We start from the raw sequence: 24,367 nt of genomic DNA, 5'->3' as shown, positions 1-24,367 counted from the left end.
CCCTTAGCTATCAATTTTTGGACTTCTGAAATTATTTCATCCTTATGAAAGGTGAAATGTATTTTATTCAAATATGTGGTACATCATTAAAAATAATTTTATAACCATTTCTTATTAAATCTAATATCAATATATCATTAGTAACATTTTCCAAATCATAATATTTTTAAAGTTATCTACTGTATATAGCAACTGGTTGAGAAATGTGACCCCTCTGAGATTCTCTGTTCCCTTTTGGGAAACCTCTCCCTCTCAATGAAGGGAATTGCCTACTAGTATACGCCCTGTTGACCAACAGAGCCTCCGCAGTTAAAAGACTGATATTGCCTTTCCCATAACAGCTGGGAGTAAACAAATTATTGCTAGACCTGGAACCTCTTCCAAGGAATCTAGAATTTGCTTTAGAATCTTTGTATAATCACCAAGTTTGCTTCATGCAATCATAGCTAAAAACGTGATAAATCAACTATCACATCAGAATTACAAATAAGTTTTATCAACTAGATATTTCTGAGCATCTCCTATGCGTTTAAATAGAAACCCATGGTCAAACAAACAAATAGAATTTTACAATAAAATCCTCAACAATAGGGGTGATGATCAACCCCTTAATAAAGTATCTCTGGGTTTCCTGCATCTTTGAAACCACATAGTGGGCCTGTCTAGGCAGTGCCATTTCAATCTTGTTATTTATCCTAGACACACTAGGATTCTCACAGTTCTCAGGGTGATAGCATTACTCCTCTATGAACTTGATATTTTCCTGATTTGATATTTACTGACATGGTAGTATTATTAACAGTCACAGAAAGTCCAGAAGAAAACTTAGACACAGTTTTCTGCCTTTTTAAAACAATTTAGGGATTTTCCAAGCAAAATCATGATTAAACTGTTCAACAAACAGGATGAGACAATGGACCATTAATCTCACTAAGAGAAGCCTTAAAGGCTTCTGAAAACCTTAATGCAGGATCAAAAGACATATCAAAATTCAGTTCCGGCTGGACTATCATCAGCCATGGCACAAACTCCAAAAGGAGGTACATGAACAGTATCATTACAGTAGTTCAGATCAAAATTAGAACTAAATCTTCATTAAAGTAAGCCTCTAATGGCAAAATTCGAATAAAGCAGCAGGTTTCTCTACAAACTCTGCTTGAGTTGAAGGCAGAGAAACTGTCTCAAACCTCATGATTCATACATGTTCTTTACTACATTAATAATAATGAGTCAATGCATCAATATGTATACATGCCTATCTTAAATCTCAACAGCACTATCTTGAGAAAAATTCACAAATCAAGGAGATTTTGAAGCTATACAAGTAGCACTAGATTTAAAAACTTACTTTTGACTCGTTCTGTTGCTTTGTCAATTATTTCCAACTGCAATGCCATTATGATCTTTTATAAAACTACTAGGTTTTATAACTGTTTAAGAAGAGGATTTATTCAAAATACCTCTTGTTTTCCTATTAAATTTATCATCTTTAATTTCTAAAACAACTCAGAGGTGATGAAAATCATAGCCATCACCCTTGTAAGTGTAAACATAATTCTAAACATCTTGCAAAAGCAATACATTTGCATAATCAAATTCAGCCATTGTAATAAAATAATGTGTACCTGTGCAGGTAAAACACGTGTAAATTCTGAAGAGTACTCACGACCTTCAGGTGAATAGAAATACTTTTAAATATCTACCTGTTTAACAAACAGGAGTATGAAATAAGTAACAAATGTGCTGCCTGTACATCGTACTAAGGCAAAAACTTAATGAATATATAAAATTGTCATACATCGTAGACAATAAAAATTTTAATTAATTTCCATCGACACTTGTCATACATCGTAGACAAGAAATTTTTAAATTCATTTCCATCAACACTTGTCATACATCGTAGACAATTGAGGAATTATTATTTCTAATTAACAAAATAACATTAGAACTTGTCGTACATCGTAGACAAGTTAAATGTATCTTTAGTAACTTTCCCCTAAATCTTAGATAAAAATAAAATAACTAAAAAGAATTCAAGTGAAGTGTTCACTTCACACCCTCTAGAAAAATAATGACAAGTTATTATGGAACAGGTGCTTATATACTAGGGTCAAGGTCACTGGCCAGCTATGTGGTTATAGTTTGTTTCTTTAAACAGAGATATTACATGTAAGCTTCACCCCTCATAGAGAAGTTAAGCTAATTTATTACTTGAGACCGAAGGCGAAATATGAATAAGAATAACATCTTCATGCCTTATATATCATGTACTGTAGTACGACGCTAGATTAAAACTGACGTGGAAAGGTAACACCCGGCAACGAAAGCTTCATTTTTATGAAGCCCAGGTGGTCGTGTGGTCTAGCGGGACGGCTACAGTGCAGGCGATTTGGTGTCACAATATCTCAGTAGCAAGGGTTCGAATCCCGGCGAGGGAAGAACAGAAAATTTGCGAAAGCAAATTTACTGATCTAACATTGTTGGGTTGATGTTTAGACGAGTTGTATATATATATATGCTTTCATGGTTTTCATATTTCATACACCAGGAACTGTTTAAATAAACATGTTTGTAAAAATCAACAGTTTTGTTCTATTCACTAAATTACAATCCAAAATAGAAAAATAAAAATGTTAAGATTATTTAGTTTACGAGAAACATTACACTTAAAACTAGTACCCTGTCAAGTATGTTTGTTTCAAATACTATCTTTTGTGAGCATAGTAGACAAATGTAACATACTAGCATTGCATACCATGTATGTTTAAAAAAATACGATGATAGTTCATTGTTTATATTTATACTACATGTATAATTTTATTTCATTCCGTACCTTTGATTGGCTGACCACATTTGCAAGGTACTCCAATATCATATTCTTTTTTGGCATAAAATACAACAGCTATGACTGTAAATGCTATTCGTCTCAACGTTGGGAAAATGCATAGAAGAAGAAAAACGAACAAAAAGCTTACAATAAATATTAATATCATGGTTTCAACATATTTCTTAGCATGTATGTATAGGCATTTAATGCTTCTTGTTGTAATTTATAAGGTATGTAAAGTGTTGTTTGTGCTCACATTTTTACACATCATACAAAATGGGCTTTGATCAATGCTTTGTAAACCCTTCACACCTAAAAGGTATTTAACTTAAGCACTTTGTTTCATAAAGAGTATAACTATTACTGCATGCCCTGAAGTATAAAAGATAAAAGTATTAACATAAGATCATAAGGCGATTGTATCCATATATAATACAGACAAATCTTTCGATAGCCTTATCATAATCTTCAAGTGTAGCGTACAACAGATCTTGAGATTTACAAGGACGAACGTTTTGATCAGGAAAAAACAACAACCAAAAATAAGTGCTAGTCACGGGTAAAGGGCATTGTTAATGGTTGCATTGTTTGATATCTTAATGTTTACAATCTGAAGATTTTGTTGTGACATCAGATCTTTTATTGTCCGTGAAACATTCATTCACAGGACTTGGCATATTGTAGTTACACCTGTCTATTGTTGGAGATCTGGGATAATATCAAGGGATAACAACTCTCCATCAGATACTAAATGACCTAGAAGTTACCAAAATAGGTCACCGTTTGATCTTCAATGGATGATGTCCTTTTAAGGCTTTATTGACACGTGCATATATGTTCTTTTACGCATATTTGTTACTTAAGCATTATGACAATACAACAATCTCCCCAATATTTCATTTTTTTTGTCAGTACATAGAGATGACATTTTAAAGATTGAACTTCTTCGATAACTGCTACTAACCAAATTAAATATTCCAAATGTCAGTATAAGGATGATAATTAAATTTTTTAAAGGAAATTCAATTTTTTGTTATCCAAATGGTAGATTTAGCTGACTTTAAGAGGAATTTGGCAACTGGCTTTTTCAAAAAGTATAGGACAAACCGATTGTTTGTTTAATTGATACAACTTAGATTAATGAATACATTGGACATCTTGAAGATTTTGGTTACAACGGTATGATATCAACAAGAAAAATTATTTTCGAATGACAGCATACGGATCAATAGGATTTAATCCAAACCAGAGTAGATACGATATAACTTTATAACTGTTCAGCTTCGTTGAACGCGCTTCGCTCATATCGAACTGCAATGACGTACTGATTGTTCAAATATACCCGAGGCTATTACAAGCAGGGAAGTCAGCTTTTTCGTTTTGACATGCATTATCAAGAATATGGTCATACATATAAATTAAGGCTATGATTTTTTGTTTAAATACAAATAATTTTCTCCCACAGGAACAGATAACTTTATGTCGTTCAACTTCGTTACCTATTTGGCTTTTTCACTTTTTATGATTCAAGCGTCACTGAAGAGTCTTCAGTAGACGAAGCATGCGTCTAGCATTCCCAATTTTAATCCTGGTACAAATGTATTCTTTATATGTTTACATACGTTTTTTCCTGTAATCATTTACAATCAAAACGCTTACTTCTCTTATTTATTCATTTTTCTGTTAAATTGCGTACTCTCTTTAAAAGTTTTTTTGTTTATTAATTCAGATACAAACATGTCAAGTTATTTAAACGGAAATCTTCAAATATAACCAACCATGCATTTAGTCATTTAGAAGGCAACAAACTAGATAAAGTCACATGTTTTATGCCATTTGCAAAATTCGTGGAATCGATTAGAAAGTAATAAACTAAAGTCAATTATTGAATTTGCGTTCTCATAAAAATAAATCATCCTGTTAAAATAAAAAGTTACAATACATCTTAACGCTATCTGATCTAAAATGATATGCTTGATTACGGGACAAAATGAAGTACATGTTTTCTTCCGAGGTTTTTTTTCCCTTTTGAAATTTAATTTAAATCACAGATTCTTCCCTCGCAATACTTAATACACACTCTACAGTATTAAACAATAAAGATCAGACATTCTACAGAAAGATAGAAAGTTGTTTTTTCGGTGTTTTTTTTCAATAAAGTAAATTCACAATAGTTAACTATATGTCTATATATGTATATATATATATATGTTCTTTTTCCTATTTTATTATATAAAATACACAAAGACTAATTATTTCAAGGTTCCTCGTCCAGGCCTTTCTTACAGAAGTAAACAAAGGAAATAATAATTAATGATTTAAATTTCACTAATTTATCGAAACGGACATATACATAATGCCGAATACCAACAAGAAATCGCCATTCTGCGTTGATTTTGAAAGCTGTTGATGTGGAAGTCGTTAAGCAATCCCCAATCAATTAATCAATTTATTTGAACGATCCGTATTCGTATTCCCTACTACTATGATATTTTAATTGAATCGATAGATGAAGGTCTTAAAGGGTTAACAGACGAATCGAAAAACATGCAATATAAAGAGCAAAACATAGGACCTATACTATAAAGAAAGGAGAATAATGGACAAAAATGAAAAAGAAGAAAGAAAACTTCACAAATAAAATTATGAAATACAAAAAAGAAGGACCGCGGATTGTAAGCCTCATAGGTGAATGACACATTTGTAGACCTTGTTACATGTAAGTAAAACTCTCATTATCTTGATGTTAACTGCGATCTTAAAGTTTAATGGTCACTAACGGTCAAGCTAATTTGTGAGAAATTTATAAAGACGGTCTTTATTATTGACAACAAAACAAATTGTTATTTTTTTTTTGGTAGTTTTATGTCAATATTTTAATGATAAAGTTTATATAAAGTTCAAATACTAGTTGGGTAGTTTTTTTTTTTAGGTCGCTGTTTTAAACTAAGTATCATCTGTTCTATTTATTATAAACAAATTCCGTTTAGAATGTATCTAAATGTATGCATCCATTTAATACCATTACGAACCATGCATCACAATACCTTTCCCCTGATCAAAGTGTAATCATCGCACACTGCTGGTGGGAATTTAAATAAGTTAACTTTATTATATTTTTTGTGAAAACACATTTAATTTTTTGAAATATATTAAAATCAATCAGTCACATGATACCATGGGGTTCAAGGTTACAAACAAATGGTGTTGGAAATTTATCATTTATACCCTTACGTCAAAGATGAATGTTGGAGAATGTATATTTCTGTTGTCCATTTCATATGTGTGTTCATTACAACTTCATACTTCAGTACCTATCATAAAAAGTGGTAAGTAAATATAAAAACTATTTTTTGATACAGAAAAGCAACATTGTACATAAAGATATATTTGAATTTATATTCTCTTATCTTTTATATATACAATTAAAACCTGATAATGCACCGTAAACCTATTTGACTGACTGAATCATTATGTTAATTCTCAATTCAATGTACATTGTATTGTGTATATGTGGTTGCACTACCATACACTATTTATTCATCATTCATTTAATTATTACTCATACAAAAAAGAATGATTATGCTAGTTAAACACTGTATTGTCAAACAGCGATGGTGCTTTCATTTGGTTTGGGGAAAGGGAGGGTGGGGGGTTCGGGGGTTGAAACCCTTTTTATCGATTTATAAACATTTTTTATCATTTAAAAATTTGTACGTTTCAAAGTAATTTTGGAGGAAGGGGTTTAAATCCCTTTTAAAAATTTCTGGATCCGTGCGTGAAAATCGTTCTACGAAGATCTTGTCTTTTTTCTATTCACGTACATGTTTAAGGTAAAATTAACATATCGGAAATAAATTACACTAAGTCTTATAAAACATTTACAAACATCTGATTAAAAACTAATTTATGTAACTAGTTATGTTTACTTTTAATATACTGATCTGGATTACAGACATTCATTAGTTATTTTTACAAGTGATGGGGAATATTGATTGTAATATTTCATGCATACTCGAATGCTTTTCAATCGAATGTTCGTTCAAGGGCTGAACATTAAAAAGACATGCTTCTTGCTCAATAATACCAAACATCTGAATGACCCCAAAAACCGTGCAAAAATTCATAAATTTATAAAAGTTTTATATGACCTTTTATAAAGAAATGGTATTTGTTATCGTGATGGACATTTTTCTCCTCCATCTGTTCAACGTGTTGATTCAACTACGAGTATTTAAGGAAATTACTTTTGGGTATTTTTTTAATTGTATTGCATGATTTAATGACAAAATGATCTTTTTTAACAAATCTTAATAAAAACAAAACTCTTTATTCTAGTGGCCATACAGAATGTATCTAAAGTAGTTTGGTGTTATTTACTAGCTATATGACTGCGTTCAAATAAATATTTAAAAGTTGAAGCTCTCTGCATATTTAGATAATTTATAATTATTGGTTTTCAAGTATTTGACTTTTTGTGAGAATTTGGAATCTAACATATTGAAATACAAAATTAACAAAATCATACTCACTCAGTAAAAATCAAAATAAGATTTGAAGTAATATAAGCACTGGAAATATTTTGTTTGCTGAGAAGATAATTTTTCCTCGGGCAAACATTTTTTAAATTTCAATAAATATAAACTTTTGTTTCCAAGACAATCTAAGAAGTCGAATTAATGTATCAATAGCCTGTCAACACTGATGTCGTTACTTTGAATTCTTCACGACTGCAATCTTAATTGACAAGGATTGTCATTTTTCCTACCGAAGGTCTGTTGTTCTCTTCTGTCGTTTTTCTACTCATTAAAACTGACTGCCACAAAGTAGTACAGTAGTGGCGTTAAACACCAATCAATCAATCAATCAAGATATACAGGTACAAGTGTTTATGTAATTACTTTCGAAGATTTAATTTACGTATGTTGAAATACAAAGTATAATAATAAACGATCAAAGTATATAAATCATTCCTTTATATATGTACCTGTCCCAAGCCTGGAGCCTGTAGTTCAGTGTTTGTCGTTTGTTTATGTTTTTCGTAAACTGTTTGGTTATAAATTAAGCTGTTAGTTTTCTGAAAATAATATTTCATGTCGGGGCCTTTTATAGCCAACCATACGATATTGATTTTTTCATTGTTGAAGGTCTTTCGGTTGCTTCTTATTGTGTTCATCCATTTCATTTGAACTTTGGCGAATAGTCTCATTAGCAATCATACATGTACCACATCTTCCTATTGCTATATTGATCAATTTTAGAATTTTGTAAATACAACATGTAATATAAAATCATGATTTCAGATCTAGTCCAAATTGAGATATCATCGTTTTCATCGAATCATGAAAGACATAAGAGACACACTGACTTGCCTGACAAGTTGCATATCACCATACGGAATGATCATTTTCACCAATCATTTGAAGTAGAAAAACATGAAAATACAGATCAGAACTTTCCACTGTACACCAATGGGTATCTTTACAACAACTACAGTAAACTAAAGGTATGTTGAAAAGTTTTAAGGGACGATCCAGTGTTATTACCGGTTATTGAAGATATACCGCCGATGTTATACTTAATATTTAGAGGGGCCGCGACTTTTTAAAAAGAGGTGGGGACGTAAATAAGAATACGTAGGTAGACCCTGGATCTGACACTGGTTTGAAAGTTGGCGTTATTCCCAATATTGAAGCTCTTTAACCAATTTCATACTATGTATATATAGGGACCCTGGACTCGACACCGGTTTTTAAAAAGAACACATACCTAACATAAAACAGTGAAATAGGTATTGTTTCAAGGTGTCTTAAGTTTACGACAAAAGTTACGATATATCGTACATTGGGACATTTTCGAACACATATATTACGACTATTACATGTTCTAGGACTATCATAAGACGTGTCGTAGTCATAAAATACTTTTGAAAACCAGGTTTAAAATGTAATCTACACGCGCGTTTCGTCTACAAAAGTCTCATCAGTAACGCTCGAAAAAAAAGCTAAAAAGGTCAAATAAATTTCAAATCGACTTAAAACGCAATACATTTATTAGTTGCAGTTATGTAATGCATAAAGAGTATTGACATAAATATTTTATTAACAAATATCTGAAAGCAGTCACTTATGATTTTGTTTCGAAAGAGCTGTTTAAATCTATCTGAGTGTATCAATCTATTTCTATGCAAGGCTTTTATTACCAAAAAACTCATTTAGAAATTACTTTAAAGAATATCTATTGCTTTTTAAAGGTTTGACGGTAATATTTCAAGGGTGAATGGATAAAGGAAAAAGTAGAATCATTTACACCCTTACCGTCTGACATATTTGCATACGTTATTATAACATGCATATGTCATTTATTTTATTAATTTAATCGGCACCAAATAATCAAATAGTACATGTAACAATGTATTTACTAATGAAAAATCAATTTTAATTATGATTCTTGTGTTTTGATTGCTTTTTCGTTAAGGTTCACACCTTATTTATTTCTAATCGAGTGTTCAAACATAATACGTTTAATCTAAGACTCGAGATTTGATTTAAATGCACTAAAAAGGGGAATTTTCGATATCATATGAGTAATGGAATAATAAAATTAACAAGATAACTAGAAGTAAGTTAAACAATCAAATTTCAAGACCGTTTTGGTATCTATAGGTACATCAAATCCTTCAAGCAACGATAGTTTTTGATGGCAATCGTGTTAAGACGAAAACAACTTTTTTCAACTCTTGTTATGAGTTGCTACCTATTATACAAAAAGGATTATATCAATATCACCAAACATCTAGCTGAAGAGAGTACATCACCAATCACCTATAATTGAGAGCTGTAAACAAATTTCAAAGAACTGTCACGAAGAACGCATAGTCTTGGCGGCTGTCAAAACCGTCTTGCTATTGTTACCCCCTTTTGCTTAGCTATTAAGGTCATGTGTCGCAAACGAATCTGCACTGTCATATCCTTGTCATTGTTGCTAGTCGTTGCTGAATCTATGTCTTTCTCTGGTACTTGGTCACCTTGTAATTTAGCCAGAGTCGATGATGAAATCTTTGATGTACGGGTTTTACCAGCGCAGTAGTCAACACTGCTATGGTGACATGAAATATCATTTGCATGGTCATAATAATAAACCAACTGTTTTTAGAAAACATTGATTTTTAACGACACGGTATGATAATCTTTCAACATAAAACAATGTAATCGACGATACATTTTTTCTTCCTAGTTTTTAATATTATATTTAGTGAAAATATCTTCATATATACTCAATAAATTCAACGATTGTGAGAAATCTGAAAATTAGAAAAAGTAGATGTAGAGATATGCGACAAGGAAACAACAACAACACAATGAAATCAACCAAAAGTATCTTACAGTATATGAAGCCTTAGATCGATACAATTCAAAACAACATAAACAACATATACTTTTAAAACACTATTAGCACACAAACTGCTTTAATCCCAGAACCTAAAGAAACCTATTTATACTGTAATGCACTTGGATTTAATGGGATTAAATGTTGGTGCGATTGATTTTGTTTAAATCATTTTGTGACCTGGCCATAGGTTATTTCCCTTACTTCGAACAGCTTATAAATGTATCAAGTGCGAAAAGTAAATGTTGAATGGTTTGAAATTATCAAATGTAAAACGAAAATAATTATCATTCAAAAACTCAAATAAAATCACGTCAACTCTATTATCATGCAATTTATAATAAAGTATTAATATTTATATCTTTCCGACAGTGTAAAGAAATTGTCACATTTTGAATTAACGCTCGATTGAACGAGGAAGTCAGACGTGAACTAACACCTACATACTACGTGCTATATATGATAATGGACCGTGACTTGCGTCCTAATTGTTACCCCTAGTGAAAGCTTTTATATTAGTTTAATGTTAGATTAATGTTACAAAAAATTAGTAACGCTTCTTTTGTTGATTGGTGTATGGGTCTGACATTGATAAATGTAACAGTCGTGCCTCATAATTTACAAAAGATTTAATATATATTGAGAATAAAAGACAGCAACATATATTTGCAATTTTGATATTCAGAAAATTAACCATAGGAAGAAATAAATTGGTTTTAAAGAAAAAGAATAATTCATAAGGTTAATATTTTGTATAAATCAATTATTAAATCATTATTTTTATAAATCACTTTTATATTCTTTTTTATTAAATATTGAATTGTTTAAAAAATGATGCATTTATACCTAAAACAATTCATTTAACATGTTAAAGTTGTCCATAAATAAAACGCATATACCAAAAAAAATATAACTATCTATGTATGTAACCTCGAACAAATAATATACACTGGTTCCTTGCAGATATAAAACAATACTGACATGAAGAAACACTTTGATACAAATACAAGGCTAACAAATGTTCACTATCAAAAAATTCGGACTAGTGCAACCTGTCCTCCAAGTGGTACCGTCTGCTGCAACAACTCTACTCATATAAGATCTGCATGTACATTTCCTTTATACCCATTACAAAAACATAGTGTCCGCGCCATATAAGAGCTATATCAGCATGTAATAATGATAATACTGTCTGTTGGTCTGAGTTCCTATTTATAAGAACATCGACAGTTATAGATTGGTATTTTCCAACCGCATTTATAAGTTTGTAGTCGAATACACTATTTCCCTAACGTGGTGTATCATAAATGTCCCATTACTTAATATAGTATATGTGTGGTACACAAACTATAACCCTCGACCTTTCTGTAAAATGTCTCAATCAACAAAATGGTTTCACAATCGTAAAATATGTATTGTTTTATTATGTATAAGAAGATTCTTCTAATCCGTAACAATAATGATAACTCTTAACATCAAATATATGTTGTTTAACGTGTATTACTCATGAAATCTGATTAAGATTACATAGTACGTTTATCAATTTTCTGTTGACTGGTAAACCTTAAATTTAAGGTCATCCATGTTCACTACTGAACTTTGCTTAAGGGAACACATACAATGATGATTGGTGGTTATACTTGCGGCACCATGCATTTAACGAAAACCTAATTTCTACGAAAGACCTGCATGACTTGACTATAACAGCAAAGCAAATAGTCGTACTTCAACATCTATTTATAAAACATCTGTTTAGTTCTAAGACATAGCTTAATCTTTGTAAAAAAAAAACACAAAAATGTTTTAACTAAATGTTTCTAGTTTTCGTTTCAATTTCTATACGTTGGCACACATTAACTATGTCACACACACCAGAGATAGAAAGGGGTCAAATATTTGCCTCATACTATATAATAAATTGAACAGTGCTTTAATTTCTAAATTCATTTATCCCAAACTTGTACTCATTCTTTTTATGTCTTATCTGATTTTCTTCACAGGTACCGACCCAGTTTTATCAATGCGTTACTAAAGAATGTCTTTTTCAAGCAGAGAAGTTAATACGATTAAATAGCACAGCTGTGATTGAAACCTATTTGCTGGTATGTATTAATATAGTTTATACAAATCAGGTAGAATGCTCGCACCATCTGCTGAATAGATAGTATGAATGGTAGCAGTGTATTTACTTTAATAAATCGTGACTGAAAATCAACTCAATTTTATAAAAACTTAGTACAGACTTTATATACATTAGATAAATCTGTATGTTTATTTTATTCTTATTGTGTTGAACAAACTTGAACACTATGCAATGCGTTAAAAATTTATGAACAAACCATCAGTAATTTAATAAATTTCAAACAGTTTTCTATCATGTAACAATTTCAAATATTGGGATGAAACTTTTGGCAGAGTTTGTAAAATTTACAGAACAAGGAAAAACGAAGAATGAAAAGATATACATTGTATAGGACTAATACGTGACGATAAAGAAAAATAATATGACAAAAACATTGGAAAATAAGAAAAATTACTAAATACGAAAATCGGCAGATGTAGTATGCCATCCAACAACACAACTTTCTCCAATAGTTCAAATAAAGTCGATAGAAATATAAACAAACATAAAAAAGAGGATGTGGTATGATTGTCAATGAGACAACTATCAACAAAAGACCAAAATGACACAAACGTATGCTTTCAAAAATGAGATGAACCCATACCGTATAGTCGCGACTTCAAAAGTCCCGACATAACAAATTAATACAATACGATTGAAAAAATTAAAGACCTAATTTATAACAAACAATTTACAAAGACAATGACAAATAATTATCAAAGACGCGCGTTTCGTCTACATAAGACTCATCAGTGACGCTCAGATTAAAATAGAAATTTAAGACCAAACAAGTACACCGTGGAAGAGCATTGAGGACCACAAATTCTGAAAAGTACGGCTTAGGTAATCTATTCCTGGGATAAGAAAATCCTTCGTTTTTCGAAAAAATTAAAGTTTTGTAACAGGAAATTTATAAAAATGAAACATAAACCAACTAGAACCTGGGAATTACAGATTGCTAAAATAAATCTAAAGGAAAAAGGGCTTAAAATGACAGAAATAAAGACCATAACCCAGACAGGTTTTTGTACTTCGATAAACTATGTCCAAACTTCGAGACTTTGACAGTCGTTTTATCTTCCTCAAACTTGGACAATCCTTTTCTGTTTATTTGACTCGTTAGTGGCTCGAGGATCTGATGCTCATTTTTCTTTATTAAACTCATCTAGAAATGAGTATATCCTCACTGTGACTTTGATATGAAGAACACCAATATATGTGCTGTTTCTTTGCTTATTGTATGTGTTTTTGAGGTACATGAATATTTTTTTGTGTCATGGATCGATAACCTATATCTTTTGTTTTACTGTTATATTAATGATTTTTCATGTCACAATACTAGTGCTGACTCCTTGGCACTTGGCACAATCGAGAGTCACTGATGATTCTTTTTTTACCAAATGTGAGTGTGGCATACACAGATATAATTAAAAGAAAACAATATGTGGTATGATTGCCAACGAGAAAATTCAGCTGTAGAAAGCCCCGAATTAACAATGTAAAACAATTCATACGAGAAAACTAACGGCTAATTTATGTAAAAGCCTCGTATCAATAATTGTATCCATATTATTTGTGTATTAGTGAATAAGATTATCGGTTTCTCCATTCTTAGTTCGGCACATTTCATATAGATGGACAGTTACATATTCTTCAGTCCTCTTCAAATGGAGACCATTCAATCATCATACCGGAAGTTCAGGTTTTTGATTGGAATATACCAATCTCAGGTATGTTCAATAAATTATACTCATTGCATATGGAACATACAAATTTGTGTATTACTATTAATTATCTTTTATCTTTCAATAAAATCAAGTAAGAAAACATATAAAAATTATAACTATGAGAAATTTAATTAAATCGAAGTATGTCAATATGCTTAACCTAAAAAAAGATATATAATGTAGCTAGCAATTTAGATGTTATGGAAGAAAACATTCTAAATATTTTATAGTGTCAGCTGAACAATGATATAATATACATCTACGAAATTTCAAAACTTACAAATGACCTCACCATTATGTTTATTTTACAGTAAATAAAGAGCCACATAACAATGCGAGTAGGAAAAAGAGAGCAACAGGGAACTACCAGATAGAACTACTGATGGTGGTAGATTATAGTGCGTATCAATTGTGAGTATGGAATGTATTAAAGTCTGGTTGGGTTGGGTTTGGGGGTAAGGTGTCCTTCGTATCTGTATTCTTTAAATATTAACTAATTCATTTTTTTTTATCGTGAACGATACCAACTTATATTTATCAAAACTTTACTTTAACCTTTTTCTGTAATTATGATATTTCTGTATTCTGTACATTTCTGTAATGAATGTTTGGTTATCTGCTTCTAATTTTCGACAGTTATTCTCTGTTTCTTTGCACTAAAGTGATCTGTATTGTTTTCCATTTGATCTATTCATTACTTTTTTTATCATCATTCTCTACTCTGTTGGCCTGTTCATATTATGTTATATGTAGCCCTACATAAATTCGAATGAACAGAATAGTATGACGGAAACGTTATTAGAAAAGCTCAAAAATTCACACGGCCTGCCCATATACATACATGAAGTGAGAGAAATATCGTTCTTTTTTACATAGAATACCGGTAGAAAATGAAAATGAAAGTCTGTTGACGTTTTGTCAAAGTACAGTGTATTGTTTAAATGCGATTTGAAATGTGAATAATTTAATAAATTGAGTCTAAAGAATGAAGTAAAATTGAGAAAGGAAATGGGGAATGTGTCAAAGCGACAACAACGAACTGAATGCTTAAAAACGACTTAATATCATAACTGTCCTTCTACATTTTGTGGACGTATATTCGTATCCCTCATTAGAACAAAATGCATAACATGAGAGTATTTCATGTAAAAAGTAATTACAAAAGCATCACCCTATTCAGCAATATAGTACATGAGATATACCGAGACATATATACAAAATGTCTATACACATTTCAAAAATTTTAATCTCAGAATCTTACAAAAACTTTCAGAATTTCTCACCACTAGATAAACAAATTTACGTGTTGTACTGTAGTATAATTACAAAATATAATGACCACTCTTAACTAACAATTATGAGACAATGCTGTACCATAACTTAATCTGTAACATATGATTTATTGGATTATGAGTTTATTACTTATATTCAACCTTATTATCCCTGTCGACTTGACGATTGATAAATACAGTTGAAACAACACGGAAGCGAAACTAATGTGTGTTGTTCCAAGTGGCATCGGCGGCTATAATGAATGTTCATAGTCTCTGAGAAAATCCACTATCCAAACACGTCTCACTAAAATATAGTGACTCCAATGATAAATTTAAAATAAGATGAAGAAATTCACTAAAATGTGTCATTACCTAACGCTTAACCATATCAATAAACGGAACTACAAATGATAATTTATCGTTATATACCTTACTAAGAATGAAACCATGAATACCTGTCTAGCAGGACAAAATTGTTGTATTTTCAGTTTTTTACTTAAAAGAGGGACAAAATATACCAGAGGGACAGCCAAACTCATAGATTGAAAATCAACTGACAACGCCATGGCTAAAAATAAAAAGACAAACAAACAAATAATAAAATAGAAGACGAAACATAGAAAACTGAAGACTAAAAAAACACGAACCCCACCAGATACTGGGAGTGATCCGATATACACATCTGAAACAATAGTCTTCACATGTCTTTTCTTTAACTTCAACACGTCGATCAAATACAAAGTTTCACTTAGCAGTATAGTCTTGTTATCTCTATTCACAGTTGGCTGACTGAGGAAAATAACGATGTAAATGCAGCAATGGATGCAATAAGACAATTTTACGCATACATGATCAAGGGCGTAAGTGAAATAATTGTTAAGGTTTTTCATACAGAACCAATAATTATGTATACAGCAGAACTTTTTGAACTTCTTACTTACAGATTAATAATTTTCAATTTTTACAATTTATCATTTATAATGAATGAAACAGATATTGACAATAACTATTTACTTATCAACATATTGACATTGCGATCTTTGTCTTAAACGAATAACACCCTTTTTATATTTTTTTAGCGAGACTGCTGTTTCAATTGTAATAGCTTTTAATACCTTAGTTGCGTTTTACTAGACTTGCATTGTACTTCAGAAAAAAGTCAAATATAAGAAATACCAAACTCCGCAGAGAATTCTAAACGAAAAGTCCCTTAGCAGAATTTAAAGAACGTGCTGAATTTTCATTTTGGATCAATCTATATATGTTAAAAGTTTTTAAAATTACCATATTATATAGTTCGTTAATGGGAAGCTTTGTTTTTGTAGATTGATCTTCGATATAAGAATATTCCAGGCGTATCCTTCACCATGGATATTAAAACTGCGGGACTCTATATTTTACAGGTATTATTTTTTGTATAAATAAATAATTATCGTAAATAATATTGACGTTGATGGTAAGCATTAAAAAAAAAATCTTCCAACATCACCACCTTATGGTAGGTAAAAATAAAATGCTTTGATGTTATATTTTGTTTAAAATCAATATTCATCTTTTTTTAAATGTTTTTTACATACATGTACACGTAGCCTTTAATTGATATACAATATAACTATATGATTAGTGGGCATGCAATAATGTTATTTGGGGATTGTTAATCTATTGTCAGTCATATCACCTCTTTATTGTAATATTTGAGTCACTTAATGAACTTCGACTTCTTCAACCAATTACAACTGACTATTACGCAACAACCAACAGTGCTGAAAGTAGTGATTAAATACCAACATTTCTATAAATAAATCTTAATGCATTATGAAACTTTCTAGGATGCTGCCTCAACTCAATTCATCGAAAACAACACAGATTGTCAGTCGTCATCTCGATGTACATTAGATTCCGGTACAACGCTAGCAGCATTTCAGAACTGGATTCAAACACAAGGATCAGCAATACCGCCGCATGACCATGCCATGCTTTTTACTAGGTAGGTGTTGTTGTTTTTTAAATTTGATTATGAATAATTTTGTTCAACAAAAATAAGTTATAGTCAATTAAAGACATTTTTTGTGAATGGAATTTGAAAAGATGACTTGCTTCCGAAAAAACACGCATGAGCTGTAACAACATTTGTACAATTACAAAAAAGGGACAAAAGATACCAGAAGAACAGTAAAACTCATAAATCAAAAATAAACTGACAACGCCATGGCTAAAAATGAAAAAAGACAATCAGAAAAGTAATGTCTGAAGAAACAACATAGAAAACTAAAGACTGAGCAACACGAACCCCGATCTGGGTGATCACAGGTGCTCCGGCAGGGTAAGCTGATCATGCTCTACATGTGGCACCCGTCGTGTTGTTCATGTTATTACACATCCTGTAAATAGTTTAATTCGGTACGTCACATCCATGAAAAGGGAAGGGAATTGTTGTTACAACGTAAAACATATCCGATATCATCTGTGAAACGTTATACCTTAACGGTCAACCAACTCGTGATGGCGTCCGTAATTTACGAAGGGATGATTTCAACTTCATCATTTGAACTCTTGGTTTAATAGCATCATTGTATGCAACAACCCTCTACCACGGAAATTATAAAAGGAAATACAAGTGCAGGAATATCGTATCAATTGAGAGATATATACTCCGTATACAGGCGCTACTAGAATGATGCTACTTAGAAATGGAAAAGTTCACAATTGGGAAGCTGTAATCATCTCTTTTGTCGTAAAGTTTTGTTTTCAACCGACCCTCATTGTCAATTTCTAGATGTAAGTCAAGATATGAGGCCGATTTAACTGTATCTACTATATCCTTTATCTCTAGTTCGATAGAATAGATACGTGCAACATATTCGCCAAATTTGGAATTATTTAATGAGAAAACATCATCTATATAGCAGGAAGTAAAGTTACAGGATATTGCTTACTTCTTATTTTTCTTCCTTAAAAGTTCCTAAAGGAAGTCAGCATCAATATACACAAAAAAAAAGTCGGCAATAAGAGGGGCACAATTGGTTCCCATTGGAATGCCGACAGTCTGTTGAAAACCACGTCATCCAAATGTAACACATATTTTGTCAATAAAAAAAATCAAGCATCTTGATAATGTCAGTTTCAGAGAATTTTTTGTTTGAATAGGTGTTTACCTCTGCTGAATTCTGAGGAAAATTCAAAACGAAATTTTGTTTAATTTGCTAGCAAATTTCGCTGAAACGATGTTAACAGAGTTTTTAATGTAGTTTTGTAATGCAATGGACAAAAACACATTTTACACAAACGTTAAAAGGAATAAATAGACAGAAACGAGTCTACTGAGTACAATGTACTACATGTTAAACTAAAAATTATGCAACACGAACGATCACAATAAAATTGAGGGTAAATGTAGGTCTTGCTTGTGTTAATGAGATTTTTCTTAACTTAAGATATGTACCAAAAACTGTATTCCAATGTGGAAGATAAGATAATAAGAACGAACACATTTTGTTAGAAAAATTGACAAATTCACAAAAGTCGGCTCAATATATAACAATGTATGTTGTCTAAGTGTTGACATTTATTTTTTAAAGGTAAGTTTGAAGCAAAAACGAAAATAGACTTGTCACATCTTTTGATATTTTATTTAACCATGATATGATTACATTAGAATACTATTATCGTTACCAATATCACTGCACCAGACATGCGTTACGACATTATATGTCTCTTCAGTGATACTCTATGCCAAACTATTTAATATTAAAAAAAACTGAAAAAAATTATAAGCTATAAACCAAAATTTGATTTTTTAGCTAAATAAAATTACAGAATTGATGCTTGGCATGTAGGGGATATATTTCAGAATTTGAAATAACTGTCATTGCTTCAGATATTTTATCCTTGTATATAATTTATATTCAGACATGACATTACTTTGCTGGACAGCAGTAATGCTACAGGTAAGAATATTTAAGAATTGAAGATCTCAAAACTTTACAAGCACATCGGGAAATAATTCAAACCTTACGTGAAAAAAAAAGAAGAAAAAATTAAAGTGCACGTACATTCCATGTTCAACATGATAAAAAGAAGGAATAAAATTACCAACCTCAAAGGAAATTGAAAAACGGAAAGTCCCTTCTCAACTCAAACAGCAAAGTCAGATGCTCAAACACATCAAACGAATGGAAAACAATGGTCATACTCCTCACTTGGTACAAGCACTTTCTAATGAAGAATATGCTAGATAATGGACAAATGAAAATGATGCTTAAACAAGTGCCCTGTATTTTAATAGGAATTTTGTCACCATTTTATATAAAGAGAGTTCATATTGTTTTAGGCTATGCTTATCTTGGAGCAATGTGCACAGATCAAAGTGTTTCTATAGTAGAGGAAGATTTCAACTTTATATCACAAACAATTGCTGCTCATGAGCTAGCACATAGGTAAATATGATGCAAAAGGTTTAAGATAATGTTGGATAAATACTGCAATTATCGCCCTGCATCAGTCATAGTTCTATAATTCAGTACACATCATATAGATATTGCATTATTGTATACAAAGACGTCTCTGTCATTGTTTTTCAAAACAGTGTTTTTAACAATCACTGGCTAACATTACAATAGGGATATTCAAATTCCTATGTCGACAACTTATGTGAACATGTTTTTAATTTTTGGTCGAAATATCAATGATAGGTATATTGAAGAGCATGACGGAATTGCATATCATTTGTGAGCATCTGATATCAGCCATTGCTTATGGCGGGGTACGTTTTGATCAGTGTTTTGTTGTTTTTATTTTGGTGTTGTTTTTTTTTTACAAATGTGTCTCATTACTTCTGCTATTTTTGATAAAAAGGCCACAATTACATAAACATGATGTGCAGCATCATAGGACTTTACCAAATATGAACCAAAAAACACATGGCGTTAAATAAACAAGAATGAAAACAACACAATAAATGTCATGCGTAAAAAACACCTTTCTGAACTTCCCTTCATCGGGAACGACCAACGCCGAATATAAGAAAGAGAGGAGAAAGATAACAAAAGGGCATGCAAACTCATTAAGAGAAAATAACACGACAATCCCATGGCTAAAAAGAAAGAGAAACAAACAAAATATACACAAAACACAACACATAAAACAAAAGACTTTGCAAAACGAACCCACCAAAAATAAACTTTGAACGTTGTCAACACAAAGTCAATCGCAGGAGAAACTTAATCATACAAGTGATGCATATAGCAGGCATGTAGTATTTGAAAATAGATTTAAAACCTTGCCGAAATATGTGTATAGGATGGAATAATAACCGTACTTCTTGATTAAAGTGAGAGTTTCACTAACATGACTAGTGGAACGTCTGTAGTCTTCAGTGTAAAGCAAAAAATAATACAAAAAAAAACAAATTATTGCTGATTTTCTGTTTAATTTTTTGAAAAAGCGTTGTATTACTACAATTATGGTTATTAATTGCACCCAGTATTGTACATTTTATTCTTCTGTTTTCAAATACATTATCCAAACTTAAGAGAATATACGTCAATGCTTAAAACATTCACAAACATGCATATCAACTCAGAAAATGTTACAAAATACAATAATGCATTTCAGTTTAAGTGCAGTCCATGACGAGCTTGAAAATAATTGTCTGTCAGCAAGTAGTAACATAATGGCTGCTGTCAGTCAAGCCATCAGCGGATCCACATCAACAAATCCATGGAAGTTTTCATCCTGTAGTGGACAAGAAATAAATACCCGAATAAATACGATAGAAAGGTAAGTATCTTGTGAATTATTTGTGTACACATTGTTCATGTTGTTAAATAAATAATATCTTTTTGTGTCTGATGGAATTTAGGCCGGTGTATATTCATGTATTATGTTAATAACATTATCTGTATATATTCTAATTGATCGAATGCAACTGTCGACACTCAGTGCATCTTCAGTGAAGCGGAGCTACGAGTAAATGTATTCCCTACTGTAAGTTGTAAGGCCCCAACTAGGGGCATTATGTATTTTGGTCTGTGCGACTTTTCGTACGTTCGTTCGCTCGTTCGTATATCCCATTTTAGGTTAAAGGTTTTGGTTTAAGCTGGTTTTTGAGGAAGTTGAAGTCAAATCAACTTGAAACTGAGTACACATTTTCCAATGGTATGATATGTCTTTTTTTTATTGCCAATTAGAGTTTTGGTCTCGATTTCACGGTCCACTGAACATTGCTTCCTAGATATTGCAATAAGGAAAATCCTTGTACTATGGACAAATACTTTTTTTATTTGATAACACGTGTTTAATAGATAAAAACATGTCCATATTGCGTTACAAGTATCGACTGACTACCGATCTCTCTGAGAAGATACATTACTGTTATATTTAGGTATACATTTATAACTTTACTATTTTGTATTTCAGTTCTGGCAATAACTGTTTATCAACAACAGTTTCCAGCAATCATAATAGCCTTGTTTCATATTTAACACAGCCGATTGGTCAATCATATACTGCTGATCAGCAATGTAAGATGGCATTTGGCGTTTCATCGTTTGTCTGCAGGGTAATTTTTTACAAAGTAATCACAATAGTGGCTGATGTAAAGTTATATGCTCAACAAATTTCTTTCACCCGACAGCATGATCACTACTTATAGAAAAATGTAGAGGATGATAATAACATATCACCACAAAATAACATGTGAAAGAAAAACAACATTTCTGATTATAGAAAATAAAAAAATAACAAAAATACTGAACTCCAAGGAAAAATCAAAACGAAACAACATCCGACCAACATAGGTACGGAAAATCTATTGCTGATTTTTTAAAATAAGAATATCATAAACAAAATAGTTGTATCTGTCCTATGCAACATCATCTCTTCGTCAAGTAAATACTGAACAATATCGTCTTTCTAATGACAAAACCAATGATTAAATTTGCTACTCAATTTTATATCTTTGAGGACGTGTTGTCTTGCATAACTGCATATATATATATATATATATATTTGTCTAACTATATGTTTTATTGGAATACAATTCATAGCAAAAGATGTAACAAATCATGTAATATTTCATACGTTGTTGTTCCTTACTTAGAATCAAATATAAAAAAAAATCTTGTTAGCGTTGTTCATCACCACTTTTGTGTTTGATCAATTACCTCGAAAGAACTACACACATGCGTAAATTCATAGAATGTTGCAAGTATCATATCCTTTTCATTTGATATGAGAATGATCTATTATTATTCTTCTGCTAGTGAATTAATTTTCTTTAATCAAAGAGTTTAAATATTTCTTTCTACAAATAAGACCAACATACGCTACTGAAACAATAACAAAAATTTACTTGATACAAGTCATCCAGGTTGTATAAAAGTATAACATTATTGAAAGCAGAGAAGGAAATGTTTATTCAATACGCAGGAGTTGATAGTGATACACATTGGAAATACCATATAACAGGTGAAATATGTAAACATGATATTGTTGATTTAACATTCAATATTTATTAAAATTAAGAATGGAAATGAGGAATATGTAAAGTAGAGAACAACCCGATCAAATAGATAATAACAGCTGATGACCGTCAATGGGGTTTCAACACAGCGAGAAAACCCCGTACCCGCCTCACCTGGTCTGGTCCCGAAATAATAAATTGTACTAGTTCAGAGAAAGTGAACGTCATACTAAACTTTCAAACATATACACGAGCTATAATTAAATAAGAACATACAACACTTACAAAGGCCAGAGGCTCATGACTTGTGACAGGCGCAAAAATGCGATGAGGTTAAACATGTTTAGTGAGGTTTCAATCCTCCCTCTATACCTCTAGCCAATTCAGAATAAAGAAATACACAGCAATAATCACAGTAAAACTTTGTTTAAAAGAAGTACTAATAACATGCAATTATAGAAACTAAGCTAAATGACAATAATACATAAATTACCAAAGGACTAGTAGCAGTTACTGATAAGCAAGCTCCAGACCTCAATTTAACTGATTGAAAGATTATGCCTTTTTCATATGAAAATCAAGCATCATAAAATATATGACAAAACCATAACCCGTCTGCATGCTTTGATATTTTCCTTTCTAGTTACCATACGTAAATGTTGGTAGTTTTCAAACAGCATGTACAGGTTTGTGGTGTGTAAATCCAAATTTAGCAAACCAGTGTTCATTGATTTTACCAGCTGAGCGGACGTCTTGCGGAAATGGAAAGGTATTAAAAATCATTATTTTATTTTCCAATGCATTATCTTATGAAGATTGATTCATACGTTTATAGACTTCTGAACATTGCTTTTTTGGGGGGAGAACAGTTCATGTCTATCAAATTCAATATCTTTTGATGATAATTCGGGTTTATGCTTAAAAATAATAGTCAGTCAATATATTGCTATTAACATCTCTTATGCTAATTGTTTGGTATTTGGAATTTAGATGCACATCAAAAATGCCCTGTACCAAGTCAGGAAAATGGCCATTGTTACATTTTAGTTCGTTTCTCTGTGTGTTACATGTCAGTGTTGTGTCTCTGTTGTGTCGTAGGTCTCTTATATTTGATACGTTTCCCCGGATTTGTTTTTTTCTCTATCGATTTATGAATTCTGGACAGCGATATACTACTGTTGCCTTTATTTACAAGAATTGTCTTGACCCAAAAATATAATAATGGAACGATAACGCATACTACAATGTATTTAATGTATGACTGATAAAGTTTATGCCGGTTGCTTTTCTAATTATTATATATTTAGATGTTTAAACTTATGTAGTACAAGCGTGTTTATTGTTAAGATTTTTTACAAAATTTCAATCCTATGTTTTTTATTGCAATTTTTAATTGTTTAATTCTTCATAGTTATTCATATGTTTATATGTTTTGTTTCAAACAGTGGTGTGAAGGCTATGAGTGTGTCTCATCGTCAAACGCCCCCGCACTGACAGGTAAGAAGTATTGACACATATATCGAACATATACGGACTGTTGTGTTATTTCCTGAAATGAGAATTTTC

At 31.3% G+C, this 24,367-nt stretch overlaps 1 protein-coding gene across 1 annotated transcript in view; it reads left to right on the top strand.

The window, feature by feature from the left end:
* The first annotated feature begins 6,068 nt into the window (after positions 1 to 6,068).
* Positions 6,069 to 24,367, top strand: part of LOC139504004 (uncharacterized) — a 28,191-nt gene continuing 9,892 nt past the window's right edge. Inside the window, exons 1-14 of the mRNA XM_071294054.1 lie at positions 6,069 to 6,156; positions 8,131 to 8,333; positions 12,217 to 12,318; positions 13,954 to 14,068; positions 14,377 to 14,476; positions 16,121 to 16,199; positions 16,665 to 16,742; positions 17,169 to 17,326; positions 19,249 to 19,286; positions 19,670 to 19,775; positions 20,953 to 21,117; positions 21,757 to 21,898; positions 23,445 to 23,570; positions 24,247 to 24,298. Coding sequence (XP_071150155.1) covers positions 6,069 to 6,156; positions 8,131 to 8,333; positions 12,217 to 12,318; positions 13,954 to 14,068; positions 14,377 to 14,476; positions 16,121 to 16,199; positions 16,665 to 16,742; positions 17,169 to 17,326; positions 19,249 to 19,286; positions 19,670 to 19,775; positions 20,953 to 21,117; positions 21,757 to 21,898; positions 23,445 to 23,570; positions 24,247 to 24,298 — 1,552 coding nt within the window. The remainder of the gene's footprint in view (positions 6,157 to 8,130; positions 8,334 to 12,216; positions 12,319 to 13,953; positions 14,069 to 14,376; positions 14,477 to 16,120; positions 16,200 to 16,664; positions 16,743 to 17,168; positions 17,327 to 19,248; positions 19,287 to 19,669; positions 19,776 to 20,952; positions 21,118 to 21,756; positions 21,899 to 23,444; positions 23,571 to 24,246; positions 24,299 to 24,367) is intronic.

Source organism: Mytilus edulis, chromosome 14 (genome assembly GCF_963676685.1).
Source record: "Mytilus edulis chromosome 14, xbMytEdul2.2, whole genome shotgun sequence".
Lineage (NCBI taxonomy): Eukaryota > Metazoa > Mollusca > Bivalvia > Mytilida > Mytilidae > Mytilus > Mytilus edulis.
The sequence above is the reverse complement of the archived record's forward strand: the minus strand, read 5'-3'. Positions and strand labels throughout refer to the sequence as shown.